Here is a 25,314-nt window from a genome sequence, read left to right as displayed (position 1 = left end):
CAGTAGGCATGGCTACATGAGAAACTTCTGGTGAAAGAGATAGGAATAAAAGCATTATATTTAACTTCGGAGTTGTGCCCTCTTTCTTCTTTCGATTAGCTAAAATGGAGATATGATGATAAATCCCTTTGGAACATGAGGATGGAAGCACAAACAACAGAGAAAGAGCCTGGATTCCTGGTGACCTGCCTGGTGTTTATAATGTGTTGAAGAATTATACTTCTTTCTTATTTTAGTCACTGTCAAATTGCTTAAATGGTTAGAGTGTTTTTTCTTTCTACTTTTTTTGCTTGAAAGAATTTGTATAAGATTGGAATTATTTGCTTCTTTAAAATTGGCAGAATTCACATATAAAGCTTTCCAGGGCTAATGTTTTCTTTGGAGGAAGATTTTTAATACTAATTCAAGATCTTTAATGGTTTATAACCATTCACATTTAATTTTTTTCATTAATTCATTTTTATCCATTGTTTCCCTGTATTTGTGGGGGATTATTCTATTTTCTACTTCTAACTTCTTAAATTTCTTCAAAGTAAAGGGAATGTATTAAACAAATGTTAACATGCAGTGTTGATTAGTTTAAAATATTTTCTAGTTTTAATTTTGGTTACTCTTTTTGCTTGACCCATTGCTTCGAAGTATGTTTTAAAACTCTAATCATATGAAGTTTATGTGTTTTGAATTTCCAAATCAATTGCATTGTAATCAGAGAATACAGCCTCCATGATACAGGAGATTTTCTGCCTATAATAGCTATTTAGGAAATAATGTAGATAAAAACAGCATCCAAATTACAGGCACAGAATAAACTTAAGGAGATGATCTCTCCTTCAACAGTTATCAAATGAAGATGATTAAAGATTCTCAGAAGTAACGTATCAACAGCTTTCAAAAAATGTATACCCTTTGATCCAGGAATTTGTGAAATTACTTTAAGGCAGTAGAGATTTCCATTTTCAGAAATATGACACCACTTACAAGCATTACTGAGTTTTGTATCTCTAGTATCTAAGAGGCATTAAATGAATGTTGAATGGGCACCTTATAGAAAGAAAAATTGTCTATTAGGTTTAATATAATGTAGTAAATACAAAAACTCAATAAAACTCAACAACTAACCAAAAACAGAAGTTATGAGAAACTTAACTATTAAAGAAATAAAAATACTGTCTCTTTTCCCTAAAGTATAAATGACATGTAAATAGAGACCTAATCATAAATATACTAATGTAACTTTATAACACTGTTTCATAACAAAATGGTTACAGCTATGAATTGGGCATTTAAAAAATAAATGGAATCACAAATAGAAGTAAAATAATACATATTTCAGAATAGCTGAATTAATGAAGTGCTTTATCAGTTAAAAACAAGTAAGCATGTCCTTAAGAAATTTCTATATTACCCCTTCTGCCTCTTTTATGTAATCCTGGGTCATCTTCATCTTCGGTGACCGTATCTTGATCTAGTTCCTTTTGATCTATTTCTTTGCTCTCAGTGCTAGTATCAAAATCTTCCCTTTCTTCCTCCCTTTAGGATAAAAACAAAGATTATATTCATCAATGGATATATGATTCATTCATAAAGTACTTATTGCCTACCTGCAAAGTGTCAAACAAAGATTATATTCATCAATGGATATATGATTCATTCATAAAGTACTTATTGCCTACCTGCAAAGTGTCAGGCATTATGCTTGGAAAGTAGTGGACAAGATGACACAGAGTTTATTGGCAGAGAAAACATATACCATTGTGAAATTAATATATATAATAAGTACTAAAAAAGAAGAAGTTCAAGGTGCTATGAAAGCATTTCAAAGAGAACAAGATCTAGTCTCAGGATCAAGATAGGCTTGCTTGGCCCTGGCTGCGTTGGCTGTTAGTTAGAGTGTAGGCTTGTACACCAAAGAGTTGCAGGTTCAATTTCCAGTCAGGGCACATACCTAGGTTGTGGGTTCAATCCCTAGTTAGGGCACGTGTATGGGAGGGAAACAATTGATGTTTCTCTCTCCCTCTCAAATAAATAAACATATCCTCAGGTGAGGATTTAAAAAAAGAAGAAGAAAAAAAGAAAGGCTTGCTTGAAATTGAGAGACTAGAGAGACTGAGAAGGAGTGAGGTGGCAGAAGGAATCTCCATTTCTGGTAGAGGTGGTAATATGTACAAAGGCACTGAGATGAAGGGAACAGAAAAAGCATATAATTTTGACAACATAAAATAAAAAGAAGTAATCCAAGATATGGGTGAGAAAGAGGCAGGGTGGAATCATACTGAGCCTTATAGGCATTATTCAAAAAGCAATGGTAAAAATAGTTTAATAAAGGGAAATGATATGATTAGTGAGCACTTCGGTGGAAAATTATCTGGCAGAGAAAGTAGATGAAAGGAAACCAGTCAAGTGGCCACTAAAATAGTCCAGGTAGTTGGCTGGGAGGTGATGGTGGCTCAGAGTAGAAAGAAGAGAAATAGACTAATAATGGAGGGAAAATAGTGGACAAATTTGAGATATAAGTAGGCAGAATGAACACAATATAAATGTTTTACTAATTGGTTATACTGTAAAACATTAAAACTAAAATTGTATAGATCTTGATATAAATTCTACTACTTACGTTCTACATACAAAGTGAGGTTTGCAAACTCAAATGTATTCTCAAGTCAGAGAGAGAATGTAAATGAGTGAGACTAGATGAATACAAAAAAATGAAGTTGTGGGATCTGTAACATGCTTATTTTCTTTAAAAAAAACCTGAGATATCACAAAGAAAAAAACTAACTATGCGAGGTGATGAATATTAACTAAACTTATCTTGGTAATCATGTCACAATATGTGCATATATTAAATAATTTTGTTGTACATCTTAAACTAATACAATGTTTTATGTCAATTATATCTCAACATAACTGGAAAAAGTTTATAAAATGTAAAAAAAATTGAGATATAATTCACATACTATAAAAATCACCTTTTTAAGTCATGAATTGGTGGCTTTTAGTATATTCACGAAGTTATGCAATTATTACCATAATTTAATTGCAGAACATTTTTATCATTCAAAAAAAAATCCCACAGTAGTCACTTTCCATTTTCTCTTCCCCACTGCCCCTGGGAACCATCATCTACTTTCTGCTATCATTTGTCTATTCTGGACTTTTTGCATAAATGCAATCATACAATACATGACCTTTTAGGACTAGCTTCTTTCCCTTGGCATAATATTTTCAAAATTCATCCACATTGTACCATGTAACAGAATTCCATTCCTTTTTATTGCTGAATAACATTTTGCTATATGGATATACCACTGAAAGAATACATCCTTTTGTTTATCCATTCATCAATGAACAGAGATTTGGGTTGTTACCATTTTTTGTCTATTAAGAATAATGCTGCTATATAAGTTTTCATGTATACAGTAGTCTCTATATCATGGTTCATTTATTGCAGCCTCACTGTATTGTGGGATTTAAAAAAATATTATATTTAATTATTTATCGCTGATTTTTTGCTATATCGTCGGATTTTGCGGTACTGTATACATATGCTGTTAAAGTTACGTAGGATTAGGAGTGTAGAATATGTTTAAAAACATAAGTAGTGTTCATAAAAGTGTGGAAAGGTTAATAAGGGAGTGGGAAAGGTTAATAAGGGACTGGGAATGGTTTATAAGTGTGTGGGAAAGGTTTATAAAGCCTTAAAATATATATAAATACTAAAATAAAGTAAGGTTCCTACTTCGCGGATTTTCACCTATCACGGGGAGTGGGGGTGGGGGTTGTCTAGACCGTAATACCCGTGATAAGTGAGGGAATACTATACATATTTGGGTGAACAAGTATTCTTAATTCTCTTGGGTATATACCTATGAGTGGAATTTCTTGATCATATAGTATCACATAGCTTAATTGTTTGAAGAACTGCCAAACTTATCAAATGCAGCTGTACCATTTTACATCCCCACCATCAATGTATGAGATCCAATTTTTACCACTTTCTTACCAACACTTGTTATCTGCATTACAACCATCCTAGTGAGTGTCAGGTAGTATCTCACTGTGATTTCGATGTGCATTTCCCTAATGACTAATGATGTTGAGCATCTTTTCATGCGCTTTTTATATATCTTCCTTGGACAAATGCCTATTAAAATCCTTTACCTATTTTTAATTGGGTTGCCTTTTTATTGTTCAATTGTATGAGTTCTTTATCTTAATATTTTGGGTATTAGACCATTATCAAATATATAATTTACAAAATGTTTTTCCTATTCACTGGGTTGTCATTTTACTTTTGTGACAGTGTTCTTTGGAGCACAAAAGTTTTTAATTTTGATGAAGTCCAATTATCTATTTTTAATTTTTAATTATATTTTATTGATTATGCTATTACAGTTCTCCTGATTTCCCCCTTTTACTTCCCTCCACCCAGCACCCCTCACTCCCTCAGACAATTCCCCCACCATTGTTCATGTCCATGGGTCATGTGTATAAGTTCTTTGGCTACTCTATTTGTTACACTGTACTATACATCCCTATGGCTATTCTGTAACTACCTATTTGTACTTCTTAATTCTCTCACCTCTTCGCCCATTCCCCCACACCCTCCTCCCATCTGGCAATCATCAAAACACTTTCTGTATCCATGATTGTCTCTGTTTTTCTTGTGGGCTTAAGTTTGTTTTTTAGATACAATTGTTGATATATATTTTTGCCATTTTATTGTTCATAGTTTTGATCTTTTTCTTAAATAAGTCCCTTTAACATTTCATATAATAATGTTTGGTGATGAAGAACTCCTTTAGTTTTTCCTTCTCTGGGAAACTCTTTACCTGCCCTTTGGTTCTAAATGACAGCTATGTTGGGTAGGCCAATATTGGCTGTAGGTCCCTGCTTTTCATGACTTTGAATATTTCTTGCCAATCCCTTCTAGCCTGCAAAAAGTTTCTTTTGAGAAATCAGCTGACAGTCTCATGGGAACTCCCCTATAGGTAACTAATTTCTTTTCCCTTGCTGCTTTTATGGTTCTCTTTATCTTTAACCTTTGGCATTTTAATTATGATGTGTCTTGGAGTGGGCCCCTTTGCATCCATCTTGTTTGGGACTCTCTGTGCTACCTGGACTTGCATGTCTATTTCCTTCATCAAATTAGGGAAGTTTTCTTTCATCATTTTTTCAAGTAGATTTCTAATTTCTTGCTCTTTCTCTTTTCCTTCTGGCACCCCTATGATGAGAATGTAGGACCTCTTGAAGTTGTCCCAGAGGCTGCTTATACTGTCCTCATTTTTTTAGATTGTTTTTTCTTCTTGTTCTTCTGATTGTTTTTCTCTTCCTTATGTTCCGTATCATTGATTTGATTCTTGGCTTCATCCACTTCACTGTTGTTTCCCTGTAAATTGTTCTTTGTTTCAATTCATGTATCTCTCATTTCTGACTGGATTTTTTTTTTCTATATAGAATTTTTATTTTGTTTTTCAATTACAGTTGTACCACTTTTCCCCCCATTGCTCCCCCCCACCCAGCCTACCTTCTCCCACAATCATAACCCCCTGTTGTCCATGTCCATGAGTCATTTATATATGTTCTTTGACTAAACCCTTCCCTTACTTATCCCTCTTCTCTCCCTCTCCCCTCTCCCATAATAACTGTTATTCTGTTCCTTATTCTATTTAGTTCATTTGTTTGTGTTGTTCCAAAAATATGGAACGCTTCACGAATTTGCGTGTCATCCTTGTGCAGGGGCCATGCTAATCTTTTCTGTATCGTTCCAATTTTAGTATATGTGCTGCCGAAGTGAGCACTGACTGGATCTTTTTTATGCTGCCGAGGTACTAAGTTCCCTGAGCATCCTTATAACTGCATCTGATAGACTGCTCATCTCCATTTCCTTTAGCTCTTTTTCTGGAGATTTCATCTGTTCTTTCGTTTGGGCCATGTTTATTTGTCTCCTCATTTGGGCAGACTCCCTGTTTGTTTCTATGTATTAGGTAAGTGCTCCTTTGACTCTCTCGGTAGTGTGGCCTAATGTAGTAGGTGTCCTGTAGGGTCCAGTGGCACAGCCTCCCCTATCACCTAAGCTGGGTACTCAAGGTGCTTTGTGTGGGCTGAGTACACCCTCCTCTTGTAGTAGAGTTTTGGTTGTTGCTGGTAGATCAATGGGAGGGATTTACCCAGGCCAGTCAGCAGTAAGGACTGTCTGTGACCACTGACCACCCACCTCTGCCCTCTGTGGAGGAATCAGCTGTGCAGGATGGTGATGTTCTGACGTGGTCTGTAGCTGTCCACTGGGTGCACTGGTCTTGGTTCTACATCTCTGGCCCTCCTACCTGTCTGGATGGATGTGTTTCTTTAATTCCGTAGTTGTCAGACTTCCATTCAACTCGATTTCTGACAGTTCTGAGTGATGGTTCTTCTATAGTTTAGGTGTAATTTTGATGTGGTTGTGTGAAGAGGGGAGCTATGTCTGCCTACGCCACCATCTTGCATCTATTTTTTCTTTGGTTGCTTGTGCTTAAGGTGTCATATCTATTAACTTTCTAAAGGCATCCAAATTCAATTTCTTAAAGTACTGTTGATGGCCATATAAAATACAGGTGTTTTAAGTTTGTGACCTATAATCTTCAAACTTAATAGGTATTTTTAAATGTAAGTATAATAAAAAATCAGTACATTAATTTTAGAATACTGAGATTTTTAACATTCCTTTGCAGATTTTGTTTAAAAAATGATTATTTCTACTAAATTTAAATATGGTTTGGCATTCTATAATATGGAACAATTCTCACTTCATAGCCAACCTTCACCCCAAATATTTTGAAATACAATAAAATACTTAGGCAGTCACTAAGTTACTTAAGGTGCTTTCACTTTTTCTCTCTTCTTTCTACCAAAACCTCCAATCTCATTTCTCTTTCTCACCAGGATCAGAGGAGCTCTGAAACATAGGGTACAACTGTGATGATGGTGGTGGAGGAGGGGGGGGGATATACTGTTAATGATAAAAATATATTACTGGTTAAAAATAGCCTATTAAAAGTTTTCTGGGAAATTATTATTAATAACATTAATTCTATGAGAATATGAGTTCTAGATTCCCTGCAAGTAGTTGTATTTTTATTTATTTATATTGATTTTAGAGGGAGAGCAAGGGAGTGAGAGAGAGAACCGTGGATTTGCTGTCCCACCCATTCATGCATTCACTTGTTTATTCCTGTATGTGCCCTGACCAGGGATTGAACCCGCAACCTTGACACATTGGTACAGTACTCCAACCAACTGAGCTACTCAGCCAGGGCCCCTAGAAGTACTTTTAAACACAACACATGTATACTTGAGGACCGCCTATACTATGTAACTTTCATGGGCTTACTACACAATTATTGCACCTAAAGAAAACTAGTTTTTAAAAATTTTTGAAAGCAGGTTAGAGGTCAAGGTGCTGGTTTTTATTCCTTATGGAAAGCCAGATGAACAATGTAATTCAAACCATACCCAATAGATGTATATGCAGCTGAATTTCTTTGCTCATCTTCCTTCAGTTTTTCTTGCTTCTCTTTCATTTTTTGTTCTTGCTCCTTAAGTTTTTCTGCCTTCTTTTTGCGAATTCTGAAAGTTAAAATCAAATATTATTGTCCCTCTGATGTTTTTAACTTTTAGCATCTTGCCTTTAATCAAATTATGGAAAGTGCTCTAAATACTATCACAAAACCAAAATGTAGCAATCCAGTCATAATCTCTTAGTAAAAGCCAGTAAACATCAGTAGGAGCCAGCGTCACATTACAGCCCAGTGCGAAATATGGTTCTAGGTGCAAAGAAATAAAAGGCTGTCATTAGCACAACTGACTATAATTGTCTCTTACCTAGCAGCTGCTTCTTCCCTCTCTTTTCGATGTTGTTCTGCTTTTAACTCCCGGAACTCCTGTTTTGCCTGTCGTAATATATCAACATAATCTTCAATAAAATCCCTAGTAGAAACTAAGGTCAGTAGTTTCCCGCAGAGAGCATGAAGTATCTTCATTTTCTCTCCTGTCAAAAATTGGTAAATAATTTCTTTATTATCAATGATAAAAAGGAAATTAAATTGCATTTGAAAAATTCTAAGTTGTGACTCAAGGTCAAAATACTTAAGAATGACTAGGGCAAGTGTCTTAGGATTATACACGCCAATGGCACGTCTTCAGGGAAAAAGCAACTGACTCCAGTTTAACAGTTATGTGATATATAAGGCACTTGAAATACTAACGACTACCATATACTAGTTAAGTAGACATAAAAAAATTTCTAACTACAAATAATTAGTTTTCAAGTTTAAATTTTTAGGCTCCCATATAACGTTCAAATCAAAACTAAATTGTAACCACATGAAGTTTTTAAAAGATGGCAATAGGCAAATTGTTACTCTGAAAAGCCTGCTCAAAAACACAAACATAAATTCTAAAAACTGTATGAATGTTAGGAATTAAGGTCCTCTATTTCTAGTATATGTTTTTATCTTAATCATATAAAATTAAACTCTATATATTTATATAACTTTTTATTTAAAAAAGGAAGTGAACAATAACTTCATTGTAACTTTTATACTCTCTCATACCTCAAGCAAATGTTAGAATTTAGCAGTTACAGCTTCAACTACTTCTATACTAATTAAGAAAAATGAAAGCTAATTCTCACTTCTCCTTTTACATTTAGTAGATTCAGTAGTAGACAAACCATAATCTTTTTAAATAGTAAAAAATCCAAATGAAAAAGAAAATCATAAATAATTAAAGCTAATATGAACAATAGTAGTTTCAATTAGGTCACTACTGGTAATCCAACACTCTTTTATAAAAGACTGTTTTCTCGCTTTGTCTTTTAAAACTGCTTATCATCTAAAATTTCTCATCAGCTACTAAGAGGCATAAGAGGGTAAAAAGTGGAAAACTTATACAAATCACAACTTGCGAGTTTACCTGGTGTCAAATCATACACTGAAGTGCTCGACAGTTTCTTTACTAGACTGGGGTTGCTTAAACGAAGCTCCATACAGGCATCATCTGTAGCATCAAATCCGCCTCGTTTCTGATATCTGTACTTTGCATTTGCTGATGTTACATCAGCACCTGAAGCTAAGATGTGCAGTCTGAGGATTTCAGAAAGAGTGCAGCTATCAAGATCCAAGCTTTTCAAACTGCAGCCTACAGTTAAAAATTAAAATAGTCATTTAGAATATAAACCATAAATCCTCAGCAATGTAAAATGTACCTTTATAATCTTAAAAATAAAAAAGTCAATTAAAAAAAAAAAAGCCCACACATACCCTGGTGCAACTGCGGCCATGCAGCTGCCAAAGATGCAACTGCAGACAGTGCAGATTTTGTGGGGTCTGCATCTTCATCCAAAGCCTCTGTTAAATCTTTAAGGAAATAAATACTTTATTCTAGTGCAAATTAAAGCTTGACTATTTGGGAACAATGCCCTTTTACAATGACCGAAGAAACAGCAAACAGCTTAACATTCACAAACCTCAAAAGAACCAACACTAGGTACAAGCATCATTTACATCCTGCCTAGTGTCCACCTAAAACTCTAAATCCTGTAACATGCACTACACAGTAATATTTTCCTTACTTAACATAGAGAAGACAACTTACAAGTTACCAACAAGATGCATGTACACCTTCCCAAAAAAATGGTAAAATGCACTTTATTTAAAATTAAATACAAGTCTCCTTGCTCAACAAACTTTAGAAAAGTCTACTTTGAAAATCAGAATCCTCTTAAAGATATCCAAACTTTTATAAATATTTCAAGATTGAATCTTAAGTTTAGGTTGTAATCATAAACAAGCACAAAAGAAGAGCTAAAAGAACTTAAAGACAGCACTGCTGTCACTTAACCACTGGTCTATCTTATACATTTAAATTGTTTTATTTTGTAAACTCTCCACTCCAAGAAAAAATAGGAAGATATTCCTGTATTTTCTAAGTAAATTACTTTAGCTTTGAAAACAGTGCTTAGCCTACAAATAGGACTAACGAGAAATCTACAAGCACTAATGTATTTAAAGCATTAGTCTATATAATTACTTCTATAATGCAGATGATAAAAATTAAAGTGTCAACTATGAAAACTTAAAGCTTACAAAAAAAATCCTTCTGTTATGTTTAGTACAGTGGACACAGCTTCAAACTAAGAGTCAGATAATGTAGATTCTAATCAGCTCTGCCAGCTCCTAGTTCCCTGTTATCTAGTCTTTACACAAGTGACTTAAACGGCTTCATTTTTCTTGAAAGGATGAGTCTAGATCAGCAGTTTTCAAATTCTCCAAATATTTCTTGGAAGCCCAATATAAAAGACATAAAAGATGCCCTTGTTAAAGTGGGGTATAGAATCCCGTACAACTTGAAGAACTCTGTGGACTAGACATTGGAAAATCACTGGGCTAAACTGGTTCTGTGGTTCATTAATTTCCTACTACAGGATTTCCTTCCCAAAGTTCACAAGCTCACAAAATGAATCTTAAAGAACAGAACTGCTGTCCTTTACTAAAGGAAAAAGACAGCTCTGGTAACCTGTCTGATACAATCATTGACAATTTCATGGGACTTAAGGTATAAACAGTACCACACAGAAGAAATTATCTGACTAAATTTTACATATAAGCAGAAGTTATTCCTACCAGGCCAAGAATCTAGTCCAAACACAGACATTATATTCTTCCTCACCAGGAAAATACTAGACCTAAAACTTTCTCAATTTTCACTTCACATATATAGCCAGCCAAACTTACATTTAATAGGCCCTCTAAAATTAACGACAGTCCTAGCTGCAGAGCTGCAGTGCATTGGCTCTCTTCCTTTGCAGCAATCGCCATGTTCAAACTATTTTACCTATAGTAAGTTATCATTTCCTGAGACAAAGGCTATAAAAGTTTTAGGAGATGGGCAACCAAGAAAGTGAATTTTCTTTTAATTGTATTAAACTAACAAGTTAAAGTACGTATTATTTAACTCAATTTATCTATACTCTCCAGAAACTATAAATATCACTCTAGGATTTGCTTAGAGATGGTTGCTCAGGTACATCATACCAAGAGAATATATAGTTGAACTGTACGTGTTATAACTATCTAAAAGATAACTTTTATCATCATAGTAATTTAGAATTATGTACATAAAATTCCAATACTAAATAATGATATCTCAGCAAATGTACAAAATTATTCTACGTGAGAAGGATACTCTTATTTCTATGCTTTGAAGAGCTTTTAAGTTTAAATGTAAGATTAAAGTGAGGAACAGATATGTTTAATGGAAGATTTAAAAAACACCTGCTAAAAATTTCCAAGATTTGATGTAACAACAGGGAGACCAAAGTCCAAAGAAATTAGATCTTCTTGAAGACATATAATTTTATGGGTAATGCTAGGTAAACAAATATTCAAATTATTAATTTCTTTGCCATTATAAGGCTTTAGATCAGATTGCCTGAGTTTGTATCTCATCACTTTACTAGCCATGTGTCTTTGGGCAAGTTAATTAAACTCCTTAAGGCTAAGTTTCTTTATATGTACAAGGCAGAAAATAATCATATCTACCTCACAAGGGTGATATGAGGATTAAATGAAATAATGCATATAGTATCTTAGATCACTTATTAGCTGTGATCTTCAGTAAGTAACCTCATAACCTCACCAAACCTGTTTTTTCATCACTAAGAAATTCACACTTTTCTCTTCTGCCCAATTTCTCCCTTTCTAGAAATAGCAGGAAAACACTTTACTGTTCAGACTAGCTAAAGAGGAAGTAAGAGAATATTCAATCTCATCAACTATTCAATTGCTTTAAGAAGATTGTGGGAAAGATTTTTAGTTACTAAGATGGGAGGACATATACCTGGCAGAACAACCTAGGGCCCTCATGGAAACTGAAATAACTATGTAAAATGTGGTCAATTATAATAAGAAAGTGAGAGCAAGGTGAAAAATTCCAAAGTATGTTTTTTTCCCTTCCTAACACTTAAATTTTTAAAAGGAGCATTAAAACCTTTATTTAATGGCCAATACTTATTCAGTGATCTTACATGTATATTTATAGACAGCTCTGTAAAGGAGAAGAGCTATAAAAATTACAGATCATCAAACAAGTCATGAATACAAAATATAGTGACAATAGAAATACCAATAGTCACATATATTTTTCTTTTACACTAGCTGATTTTTCAACACTATTTTCTTGTCACCCACTTTTTGTCATTGGGACTTCCAAAACTATAATATTCATCTGCTTCAAGTCCTGAATTAAATATGGTTTTACGTCTTGTATTAAGGTCAGAACTTTGTTAATAACCCTGTGATGGTATTGGTTATTAAGACCAAGAATAAGCTACAAGAATAAATAGTGTTAATTGCTATCTTAGATAATCCATATTTAGTGCTGGTAATTGTCGTTAGATAATCTTTAGATGTTTTAAAAACAGATTTACCCTTCTGTCTTCCCTTTAGTTGAATCTCATTTAATTGATTAAGTTATCTGTGGCCTTGATAAGGGATCTATGGTGATTAGCACTCAAGCAAGAGAATATATTTTGCTTGAACTCAGGCTGTAAAATCAGAAGGCAACCCGCATTGGATGCATGCTCATCATTATTCTGTTGCTCCACGGACCAGGCATAAGGGAAAATGAGCTCAAATTATCTAAGGCCAACAATACTATTTGAATGGAGGAATATCCTACCTTTTTGTACCAAAATTCTGCTAACAAGATGTTTCCCAATAGTTATTTCTTATTGTGAATTTTTATGCAATACACTAAAATATTGTTGAATAAAGCTTCTGATCCTAAATCTCATAGGTGGCCAAGTTCACAGAGAGTATTATTTAGGAAGGCCAATCAATCACTTACTATAAAGGCTTAGCAATTCCTCTGAGGTAAATCCTAAACAAAATAGTGAACACACTCTTTTTTAAAAATATAAAAAGGGTTTATCCAAGAATTATTCCTACATTAATATGTACCACACTGACTCTAGATATTTAAGTATGTAGAATTTAAAAGCAAAATTTCTAGTTCAAACTAAATAACGAAATAAAAAAAATTAAATTTTACTTAATTCTGATTAAAAAACTGTCAGATCTAAAATGAAACCAGCAGTAGTATTTTCAATTTAAAGTATTAAGAACAATAATGAAAGTATTTCCTTAGGTGAAGCCAAAAAAAACCAATGTTACAAATAATAACTAGTCAATGAAATCTGTAATGCCACTACATCACAGGAGAATTCTAAAGAAATAAAAATAAGACAGATTGGGGAGGAAATATTTTCAAGGTCACCAGAAACAGGATACATTAGAACAGAGTTTTTATAAAACAAATGATAATGTGTTCCTAGTAAATGACTCAAGAATTCGGTAACTTAAACAACTATATTTTATAACTGTAAGAGCCAAGTTAATTTTAAAATAGCCTTAAAAAATGAGTGTCACTACAAAGCAGCTATCAATCACCAATAATAAGAAGTCTGACCTTTGGTGTCAGCATCAGTTATTTGCTCTTTGGCTACTTCTTCTTCTTCTTCAGCTATCGCCTGGAAGATGGCAGTCAGGAAGAAAAAAAGCAATTCACATAGTGGGCCTTCACTGTCATTTCCTACAAGAGCTTCCTCTAACACTTCTGTGAATAAAATGTTTAAAATGAATTTAAAGTTCTGTTCATGTACTGAAAAAACAAAACAAAAACAACTTCAATGGAATAATAAACATTTCAATCAACAGTAGCCTGTGTAACTGTTTTCTTAAGTGACCATTTATCAAAGTAGAGCCAAGTATTATCTAAGGCAAAAACCAAAAAACAATTATAGCAATTAAAATAAATTCCAATATAATCATAAGCCAAAATCACTGCATTCAAGAGAGCCAAATTACTCAGTAGACCAATGCAATATTTCACCTAAGTTGAAATTTGAGGTGCAAATTAAGGTGTATCTTTAAAATTACAATTTTATCCTAATTTGAATAATAATGTAAAGATTTGTTATTGTTGCCCCACTGTTCTTAAGAGCTATGTCCCACATCACTATACCAAACAGTGCATAGAAGAGGTAATCATCAACATTAGGTATAATCCTAATATTGCATCCAAGTCATAAACATCTCTTATCTAATTCATCTTACCTAAACCAGCATTGTTTAGACCCTCTTGATCTGTAAGGCACAATGATTTATAGATTACCTACCTCATAAAAAGAAATCGAGGAAATGTAAAAGCCCTCCTGAAGAATAGATTCTTATAAAGAGTGGCATTATAATTCTGTCTCTGAGGGTTTTTACTTGGATCTTGAGAAATTATTTTACTATTTGACAACTAAAGATCCAAAATGGGATCCAACATTCTCCTCATACTTAGTTCTTAAAAATGTTTATTCAAAGTAAAAGTATGTAAGTATGGAGGCAGAACAGGATCACAAATTAAGGGTAGGCATCAACTCGTCTCCAAATATGCCTGATGTCAATTCCTTCCCTCCCTACACTTATTTACCAGGCTACCCTCAAGAAGTGGAGTCTATTCTTTCACCTCCTTGAATCTCAGCAGGCCCCACCAATGGAATATGGCAGAAATAAGGCCTGTCAGTTCCAGGCCTACCTTTCAAGAAGGCTGGCAGTTTCTGTGTCCTGCCACATCAGAAGTGTAAGCTACTCTGACGGAGTGGGACACTGTGTGGAGGAGCACCAAGGCACCAGGCATGTGTGTGAAGAAGCCAACATGAACATGTAGCCAGGTAAGCCTTCAGATGACTCCAGCTTCAGCCACTGTATGACAGTAACCACATGAAACCCAAGACAGGACTAGAGAGCTAGGTCCAATGACTCCACATAACTTTGAGAGAGAATCATTTGTTCTTTTAAGCCACAAATTTTAGGGTGAACTATTACACAGCAATAGTACTTGCCTAGGGTTACTCCCTCAGGAAATTCATCTTGAAGATCAAAAAGATCTCCAAATGCATTAAGGAACTCTAAAACCATCAGAGCATCACCAAAGATTTCAGGAGGTAGTCTAGTTTTCACTGGAGTTGGTTCTGGAAGTTCCTGTAAGATTAAACAATTCATGTAACTATTTGACCCATGTATAGGAAACTGTAAAAGATAGGATAGGATATACTCTTTACCTAATAAGAATTATTTCATGTAGACCAGATAGTGGTTCTCAACCATGAATGTTTACCACAATCACCTTCGCAACTTTTAAAATTACAGATGTCTTGGCCTTATCCCAACTTTACTAAACCAGCCTCTAAGGTCTTTTTCCTTTATCAAATTAAGAATATAACTTTGGGCTGAAGTGTATTTCTCAATAAATTTCCTGGTAAAGGGGGACTTTCAACCTAGATTCTGACGTCAACACAGTTGTGCCAGTATCAATACTATCTTCAATGAACAGAATTAATCTACCATCTACTGACTTAGAAATGCTTCCTTATAAACAGAGCTGTATGATTTTGGTTTGAATGTTTTGATTTTCTGGAGATGGGAAGAATCTTTACCTAGCAACCAAGCTAAATGCATGCCTGGCCCCAGTGGTTATTGGATTATCAAGGATCACATAAATGACCAATAATTTCTGCAGAATAAAAATAATTATCAAAGCTTGTTAGGAAATGCTACCTTGAAACTCTAAATATAGCACTTGCTTAACTGGCTATTTCCTCTCAGTTAAATATGAAAAGGCCACTATTAGAAGGATAGGTTTCATCAGCAAAGCCATATAGGCACACACAATATGGGTGTGTGTGAAAACATCACGTAACAAACTTATACCTTAAGATCATCACATTCCATATCTTCTCTAGGTTTACTCCACTGTTTCAAGCGTTCCATATATTTTCGCTTTTCTTCACGTAATTTCTCTCGTTCCTAAAACAAAAGGTTAACAAAAATTCTTATAAGAGGGTTTGGTGTGGCTTAGTGGACTAAATGCCGGCCTGGGTTGCAGGCCAAGTCCCCAGTTGGGGGTGCACAAAAGGCAACCTTATGAGAAATTTATGAGGCAGCATCAGCATCACCTGGGAACTTGTAAAAATCAAACAAACAAACAAACAAACAAATGGGCCCTACCCCAGATCTACTGAATCAGGAACTCCAGGGAACTGCTGTTTTAAGAAGCCTTTCCAGTGTTTTGATGCATGCTAAGGTGTTAGTAGCACTGATCAAGACAATGCCTACCTGACCTAACTGCTACAAAGATGGGAAGTGTCAACATAGTAGTTCTCGGATAAATATTAATTCAATCTAACTCTGCTTATAACAGCTCTCTCTACACTTCAAATGAATATCCTGACAATATAGGTAACAAATTATTAGAGAACCTAAAATATCTGCCCCCTTATATTTGCAACACGTGTTGTTTTCAAGATTCGTTTAAATTCGGCAGCCTAGAGACACACAGAGGGAGCAGTAAATAAAGCAACAGTAGAACACAATTGGTGAACTTCCTTCCTTTCACCCAGGCCATTTCTCTTGCTCACTTAAGTCTTTTGAAATCCTTACTTCTTGGTTCTCATATTTGAAACTGCAAGATAAATACTAACCCACAAGAGTCTCTAATAAAAGACAGTATAAATATTTTATTATGATTTTTTCCAGTAAATGTTTAATTATGTTAGTATTCTTCCTCTGAAATTTAGAAACACCAAAGGTAAAACATACGTGCACTTATCACATTTTCAACATAAAATGACTAGATGGTTACAGAAGGTTACTAATGTGCTGTGAGTAGTCTGCTGAAATAAGTCATCCCCTAACTCCCACATAATTTTTATAGGGTGTAATAGGATGGGTATTCTCATTATCTTTTGCTAAGAGTGTAAATGAGCACAACATGTTTGGTAAACAAATACCCATGTACATATATAGAAAGTTTTAAAAATGTTCTTACCTTTGACATGTTATTTTACTTCTACAAGTTTATCCAGGGATATAATCCAAAAAACAGGAAATTTATACACAAATTTGAAGAGAATATCATTATTTACAGGCAAAAAATTGGAAAGCACTTAGCTGTATCTATTTGATTATTAAGTAGTCACTAAAAATTCAACCTTACTTAGTTTACTTAATAAGATGAAGAAATGTTTATAATGTTGAACAAAAACTATACGAAATTATAAATGCTTTATCTCTTTTTTTAAGGTCCAGAATAAAGATTAGAAATAAATTAATCAAAGTGTTAACCATGCTATCTTTAAGTGTTACTATTTAGATTACAAGTGGTTTTTTGTTCTTTGCCTTTCCTGGCATGAATGTGTATTAGACACTTCCACTGCCCACTGCAATGGTCTATTTGAAATAATTCATAGAACTTCAGGCAAGGTAAACAAGCACTGTATGTAACATGATCATCTAAGGCTATCTGTGAATATCTCAGAAAATCAATGACAAGGACTATCTTTGAAAAAAAAAAGCTGTAAAATTCTCTAAGGAATATCTACCACTAAAGATTATAATAAAGATTTGCTGAAATGTTCTTATTATCATAGATACCTTATTCTTCAAGGATGATAACTCTGTAATAATTCTTGTTAGCCATAGACTTTATTGTATTTTTCTAACTATCTGTTGTACTTTTAAAGGTTTTATGCCTATCACTGCCCCTAAATTTGGAGTATAAATGATGAAGAAAATTAACTTTAGAATCACACTCTAGTCCGGCCAAGATGGAGACATAGGTAGACATGCTGCATCTCCCTCCACAACTAAGAAGGAATACAACTACAGTAGTCCCTCTCTATATCGCGGTTCACTTATTGAGGCCTGTTTCACGGGATTTAAAAAAATATTATATTTAATTATTTATTGCAGATTTTTTGCTATATCACAGGATTTTGCAGTACTGTATGTTGTTAAAGATATGTAGGTTTAAGAGTGTAGAATATGTTTAAGAACATAAGTAGTGTTTATAAAAGTGTGGAAAAGGTTAATAAGGGAGTGGGAAAGGTTAATAAGGAACTGGGAACGGTTTATAAGTGTGTGGGAAGGGTTTATAAAGCCTTAAAATATATATAAATACTAAAATAAATGTAAGGTTCCTACTTCGTGGATTTTCACCTATTGTGGGGGGGGGGGGTCTAGAATGTAATACCCGCAATAAGTGAGGGAATACTGTATCTCAAAACTAGAGACAACCAGAAGTTCCAGAAAATCAAGCTGTATGGAAGTCCAACAAACAAAGATATAAAGAAGAGATATTCATCCAGACAGGTAGGAGGGGCGGAGCAGGGTGGAGGGGACATGGTGTAGTACCATGGGTGGTGGAGGCAGTGGCAGTGGCAGGCTGGTGGAAAACACAGTAACACATTAAAATAAGTAGGGAGGGACAACAGGGGAGCGCTCTCAGCACCAGACCGACTGCGCAGCTCACAGTTCCAGAGCCGGGAAAAATAAAGACTCACAGCTCTGAGTGTGAAAAACAGTTGGGGTTGGGGCAGAGGAAGAAACTGCTGGTGTCTCATCAGAGTCTGCTTGTTTAGAGGGCTCCGAAAGGACCTAGAACATCTGCAGACCCACCCACTCTGGGAACAAGAGCCAGGACAAGAGCTAGAGAGGCGCCTGTCCCATATGGGAAGTGGGAGAAGTGCCTGGAAAAGGGGCGAGTGCGGGGAAAGTGGCATTGTTCCTTCCCAGACCCTTCCCTCACATACAGCACACCACAACATGGTGAAACGGGTTGCTCTGTACTGACAAATACCTAAGGCTCCGCCCCTTACAATGTAACAGGTGTGACAGCTCTACCTAAGACACAGACGCAAATGCAGGAACCTGTCAAGTTGAGGAGACAAAGTAGTATGGCCCCAAAGGGGGAATGGATCAAGGTTCTGGTGGGAGAACTAAGCGATGAGGAGATAGTAAACCTAGACATAGAGTTCAAAACACTGGTGATAAAGATTCTCACAGACTTGGCAGATATGCTTAAGTATGGCAAACTCAGAATGGAAGAAGGGAAGGCTAAGCTAAGTGAAACAAAGGAAAATCCAAACAAAACCAACGGTGAAGGGAAGGAAACCTGGGTTCAAATCAATGATTTGAAACATAAGGAAGAAATAAATAACCAGTACAGAATGAAATAAGAATTGAAAAAAATGAGGAGAGGCTTAGGAACCTCTGGGACAACTTTAAACATGTCAACATTCAAATCATAGGGATGCCAGAAGGAGAAGAGGAAGAGCAAGAAATCGAAAATTTATGTGAAAAAATAATGAAGGAAAACTGCCTAAATGTAGCGAAGGAAATGGACATTTAAGTCCAGGAAGCACAGAGAGTCCCAAACGAGCTAGACCCTAAGAGGAACACACCAAGACAAATCATAATTAAAATGCCAAAAATTCAAGATACAGAGAGAATCTTAAAAGCAGCAAGAGAAAAGCTGAGAATTACCTACAAAGGGGTTCCTATAAGACTGTCAGCTGATTTCTCAAAAAAAATTTTTTTTGCAGGCAGGAAGAGACTGGAAAGAAGTTTTCAAAGTGATGAAAAGCAAGGACCTACAACCTAGATTACTCTATCCAGCAAAGCTATAATTTAGAATGGAAGGCAAGATGAAGTGCTTCTCAGACAAGGTAAAGCTAAAGGAGTTCATCATCACCAAGCCATTAGTATATGAAATGTCAAAGGGACTTACTTAAGAAAAAGAAGATCAAAACTATGAACATTAAAATGACAACAAAATCCCAATTATCAACAACAGAATAAAAAAAATAGAAACAAAAACATACTAAGCAAACAACCAAAACAGGAACATAATCATAGGTATGGGGATCATCTGAAGGGTTATCAGCTAGGAGCGGGACAGGAGAGAAATGGTGCAGACATTAAGAAGCAAAATTGGTAGGTACAAAATAGGGGAAGTTAAGAATAATAAAGCAAAGGGCAAAGCCAAAGAACGCATATGCATTACCTATGGACATGAACTAAGGAGGGGTGGGATTGCTGGAGAGAAAGTGGGTACTGGATGGAGGGGAGCAAAGTGAAAAGATATTGGGACAACTGTAACAGCATACTTAATAAAACAGACTTTTAAAAAAAGAATTACACTCAAAGAAGCTTTGAGATGTAAAGGGATATATGTTGAACCTTAAGTAATTCATTAAAATTTTCAAAGTAAAATGTAGATAAATCAATACTGTTTATCAGTCTCTATGCACAACTATAAATGTGAATGAAAATGGTAAAAACTCTTGAAAATTAATTATGAATTAAATGTGTAAAGTACTATTTACTCATGTAGAGAGCACAACCAATATATTTAAATGAATACCTTTTCTCTTTCTATTTTCAGTCTTTCTTTTTCTTCTTTCTTCTTCAGTCTTTCTTCTTCAACAATTTTCTTTAATTCTTCCTTCTTTTTCTCTTTATCTTCCTTTTCTTTTTTCTTTGCTTCTAGGGCATCTGCTTTTTCTCTTTTTAATTTAGCCTTTTCAAAAGCTGTGGAGAAGGTCAAATTTAGAACTGCACACAGACAAAAACAACACATTTTGTAATGTATCAGAAGAATCCTGAAATATTTAAAGGTTAAATTAGATGAACAGATATTCACAGGGGTTGTAAATTCCAGAAAGGAGCCAGCCGGTGATTAAAATCTGAAAACAAGCCCTGGCTGGTGTGGCTCAGTGGATTGAGCACCAGCCTGAGGACGAAATCGGAAAACAATGTTGGCTGGGTTTAAGACAAACTAAGACAGTGGGACAAACATTTACCTGCCTTTGAAAGCCCTGCTACTCAAAATATGGTCCTAAGACCAGCAGCTAGGTTATCACCTTCTTGGAAATGCAGAATCTCTTCTCTCACAGACCTACTAATTTAGAATCTTTACACACACACACACACACACACACACACACACACACACACACACACACATTTTAAAATCCTTATCCAAGGATATATTTTTATTTTAGAGGGAGAGGAAGGGAGAGGGAGAGAGAAACATTTATGTGAGATAGAAATAGAAACATCGACTGGTTGCATCCCGTACTTGTCCTGACCAGGGAACACATATGTGCCCTGACTGGGAATTGAACCTTCAACCTTTCAGTTCAGGAATGAGGCTCCAACCAGCTGAACCAGGATGGCCAAGACAGAATCTTAATTTTTAATAATGTTCCTAAGTGATTCATATGCACAGTCAAAATTGGGAAGCCATGTTTTATAAGGCTGTTTGAATCAAACAAAATGGCCCCAAATAGTATGTAAGTTCTAGAAACTCCACATTGCATTTAATCTAACATTAGGTCAGTTTAACATGCAATATGCTATACCTTGAAATAGTTTTAAGAGATAAGCAGAGGTCTCATTTATCATAAAAATCAATAGATACCTGAAGGAAAAAAAATGATTTATGCTTTAAAAAAATCCAGAAATATGCCATTTTAGAAACATCTCCCACCTGAGCCCAGAGAAATATTCTTTCCTGTATCTAAACAGTTTTTGGAGAGAATGTTTATACTTACCCAGTGATTTAATTTCTTCTTGTTTCAAAAGTTTGTCTCTTTCTTTAGTAGCTTTATTCCTATAACTAGCAATAGTCTGTTTATTAGTAATGCTGTCCTCCTAAAAAACAAACCAAGAAAATAAGGTTGTAGAACCACAACTTTTACAAGCTGATGGTCTGCCTTGTTTTTACAGTAAGAACAAAACCCAAAAACTTTAATAGCCCTCCTCAGTTGTAATTTCTTTAAACTAAAATGAGGTTTTATTCTAAAGCATAACTGAACTTTCACCACCCAAAGTCTAGTTTCCTTCCATTACCATGTATTTTACTCTTTGACCCCCTTTACCCAATTTACCCTCCCCCCAAGACCCCTCCCCCTCTGGTAACACCATTCTATTATCTGTACTTATGTTTTCTTTTTGTTTTATTAGTTCATCTACTATTTTTGTTTTATATTCCACATGAGTAAAATCATACAGTTTTTGTCCTTTTCTGTCTGACTGATAACTGAACTTTTAATAACTTTAATCATAGTAACACACAGAATATGAGTTAATTCTGTAGTCTACAAATCAGTAGAAAAGCCTTCCAGAAAAAACAACCGGTAACCTATAAAGAGAGACTTAGAAAAAACAAAAAAAGTCCTTATAACCTAGATGGTGTAGACATCAAATATATAAGAGGTAAAAAAAAGAAATATCAGAAACATGCTGTGGCCAATTAAACAATGTAAAAAGTTTATTTCTACTCGAATCTGGTCAAGATGGAGGCACAGGCAGATGTGGCTCGCCTCTTCGCCCAACCACATCAAAATTACAACTAAAATATTGAACAACCATCACCCAGAACCATCTGAAATTGCGTTAATGGAAGTCTGACAACTATGAAATTAAAGAAACCACATCCATCCAGAATGGCAGGAGAGGCGGATATGTGGAAGGGGCTAGTCCCTCACCCACATGTGGTGGATAAAAATTCAGCAGAGATATCTCGGGAGCGAGGAGTCCCAGCCCCATGCCAGGCCCCCCCAACCGAGGGTTCCAGTGGGCAAAACGCTGATGGGACCTGATCTTGGCCTGCACTACCCAGGACACCCCAGGGTCTGAGCACCCAATAGACAGCTACACATACCACATCAGAGCACCACCACCCTGCCCCTGCACAGCTGATCCTCCACAGAGGGCAGAGGTTGCTGGTCAGTGGTCATAGCCAGGCCTTGCTGCTAACTAGCCTGGGTAAATCCCTCCCATTGATCTGCCAACAGCAACCAATGCTCAACTACAAGAGGAGGGTGTACTCAGCCCATGTGAAGGGTGCAACTCGAGTACCCAGCTTGGACCCTACAGGACATCTACTGCATTAGGCCACAGCTCATGGTTCCAGGACTGGGGAAATTAAAGCCTCATTGCTTCTCACTGTGAAAACCAGTGGGGATTGGGGTGGAGCAAGAAACTGCTGGTCTCTAAGTAGAGTCCGTTTGTTTAAAGGGTCTTAACAGTCCTAGAATGTCTGCAGATCCACCCACTTTGGGAAGGACAGCCAGGGCAATAGCTAGAGAGGTGCCAGTCCCATACGGAAGTAGGAGAAGTGGCTGGAAAAGGGACAAGTGCTGGGCAAGTGGCATTGTTCCCTCTCAGAACCCTTCCCTACACACAGCACCACAATGTGGTGAAGCGGGTCACCTGTACTGATGAATACCTAAGGCTCCGCCCCTTACAATGTAACAGGTATGACAGCTCTACCTAAGACACAGAGGCGAACAAACAGAAGCCTGTCAAGTTGAGGAGACAGAGAAGTATGGTCAAAATGAGGGAATGGATCAAGGTTCCAGTGGGAGAACTAAGAGACAAGGAGATAGCCAACCTAACAGACATAGAGTTTAAAACACTGGTGATAAAGATGCTCATAGGCTTGAAAGATATGCTTAAGTATGGCAAATGCGTAAGGGAAGAAGTGAAGGCTATGCTAAATGAAACGAAGGAAAATCCACACAAACCAATGGTGAAAGGAAGGAAATTGGGGTTCAAATCAATGATTTGTAACATAAGGAAGAAATAAACAGTCAACCAGTACAGAATGAGGAAGCAAGAATTGAAAAAATTGAGGAGAGGCTTAGGAACCTCTGGGACAACTTTAAACATGTCAACATCCAAATCATAGGGGAGCCAGAAGGAGAAAAGGAAGAGCAAGAAATTGAAAGCTTATGTAAAAAAATAATGAAAGAAAACTTCCCAAATTTGGCAAAGGAAATAGACGTATGTACAAGTCCAGAAAATACAGAGTCCCAAACAAGCCAGAGCCAAAGACGACCACACCAAGACACATTGTAATTAATATTAAAAGGTTCAAGATAAAGAGAGAATCTTAAAAGCAGCAAGAGAAAAGCAGAGTTACACACAAAGGGATGCCTATAAGACTATAAGCTAATTTCTCAAAAGAAACTTTGCAGGCAAGAGGGGACTGGCAAGAAATATTCAAAGTGATGAAAAGCAAGAACCTACAACCAAGATTACTCTATCCAGCAAAGCTATCATTTAGAATGGAAGGCAAGATAATGTGCTTCCCAGAAATGGTAAAGCTAAAGGAGTTCATCATCACCAAGCCATTAGTATATGAAATGTTAAAGGGACTTATTTAAGAAAAAGAGGATCAAAACTATTAACATTAAAATGACAACAAACTTAGAACAATCAACAACTAAATCTAATAAGTAAAAACAAAATCCAAATAAGCAAAACAGAATAGGAACAGAATCATAGGTATGGGAATCATTTGGAGGATTATCAGCTGGGAGGGGGGAAGGGGGAGAAATGGAGAAATGGTGCAGAAATTAAGAAGTATAATTGGTTGGTACAAAATAGACAGGGGGGAGTTAAGAATAATATAGGAAAGGGGAAAGCCAAAGAACTTACATGCACGACTCATGGACATGAACTAAGGGGGCTGGGATTGCTGGAGGGAAGGGGGGTACTGGGTGGAGGGGAACAAAGGGGAAAAAAAAATTGGGACAACTGTAACAGCACAATCAATAAAATATACTTAAAAAAAGTTTATTTCTACACTATTTCTGGTGGAAATAATATCTGCTGTATTATCCCTTATATTTTAAATATGCTTTATGTTTCAATACCATCATTTATCCCCTCAACTTCATTCTGGTTTACTATATTTAGCAATTGCTTATATGCTTGCTTCCACTGTGGTATAAAACCCCTGTGGCATGAGAGCGATGTCTAATTCACACTTGAAGTTTCTACAAGCCTCATTGCTGAACAGTTATCAACATATAGTACACACATTTTTTTGTGTGTGAAGGAATGTGTTCTTTCCTACTGGCTATGGAGGTGGGGGAGCCAAACACTACTCTTGATTTTGAAGTTTTATTAAGAGCTACAGGGTAGTTTTGATCAATTCTCTACTTACCAGACTGATAGATACTCGTTTGGGAGGTCTCCCTCTTTTCTTATTAGCAGAACTGAAGATAAAGGTGGGTGGATCATCAGGAAAAAAATAAGAAAAATCTTGGTCTGCTATTTTATATGTTGAAAGAGATGATGCCTTCATTAAAAAATGACATAGGGTACAATAATAACATATTAGTAAACCATATATAGATTGGCTATAACATGTTATATGACTGACATATTAGACCAGGTCTAAAACATTAGAATTTCTTGTGCTATTATGTGGTATTATATATTTCAGGCTACTTGATCCTTTTTAAAACTATATAATCAGCTTTACCAGAAAGAAATCCACAATTGAAATAAAATACTGAAGAATGTTTCAACAGTTTCTTGAATTTCTAAACTATTTCAAAATTACACTTATACAAGAATCCTTTTATATTTG

At 35.6% G+C, this 25,314-nt stretch overlaps 1 protein-coding gene and 1 non-coding gene across 4 annotated transcripts in view; both read right to left on the bottom strand.

Moving 5' to 3' along the window:
- Positions 1–25,314, bottom strand: part of LOC150015889 (cofilin-2) — a 103,770-nt gene that overhangs the window by 39,511 nt on the left and 38,945 nt on the right. For 2 of the 3 annotated variants that reach the window (XM_090270147.1, XM_090270146.1), the window contains exons 6-16: positions 24,886–25,020; positions 21,482–21,581; positions 20,290–20,456; positions 15,798–15,893; positions 14,930–15,068; positions 13,507–13,653; positions 9,300–9,395; positions 8,953–9,177; positions 7,861–8,026; positions 7,492–7,605; positions 1,406–1,530 (exon numbers count right to left, since the gene is read on the bottom strand). In XM_090270147.1, coding sequence (XP_090126273.1) covers positions 1,406–1,530; positions 7,492–7,605; positions 7,861–8,026; positions 8,953–9,177; positions 9,300–9,395; positions 13,507–13,653; positions 14,930–15,068; positions 15,798–15,893; positions 20,290–20,456; positions 21,482–21,581; positions 24,886–25,020 — 1,510 coding nt within the window. The remainder of the gene's footprint in view (positions 1–1,405; positions 1,531–7,491; positions 7,606–7,860; positions 8,027–8,952; positions 9,178–9,299; positions 9,396–13,506; positions 13,654–14,929; positions 15,069–15,797; positions 15,894–20,289; positions 20,457–21,481; positions 21,582–24,885; positions 25,021–25,314) is intronic. The other variant, XM_090270145.1, reaches the window with a different exon arrangement.
- On the bottom strand, positions 5,695–5,801 carry LOC150015890 (U6 spliceosomal RNA). The gene has a single exon (XR_016510115.1). It is a non-coding gene; the product is annotated as a U6 spliceosomal RNA (small nuclear RNA).

This window comes from Furipterus horrens, unplaced genomic scaffold (assembly GCF_987537825.1).
Source record: "Furipterus horrens unplaced genomic scaffold, mFurHor1.1.pri manual_scaffold_3, whole genome shotgun sequence".
Lineage (NCBI taxonomy): Eukaryota > Metazoa > Chordata > Mammalia > Chiroptera > Furipteridae > Furipterus > Furipterus horrens.
Note: the sequence above shows the minus strand (reverse complement) of the source record. Positions and strands in the feature narration are given on the sequence as shown.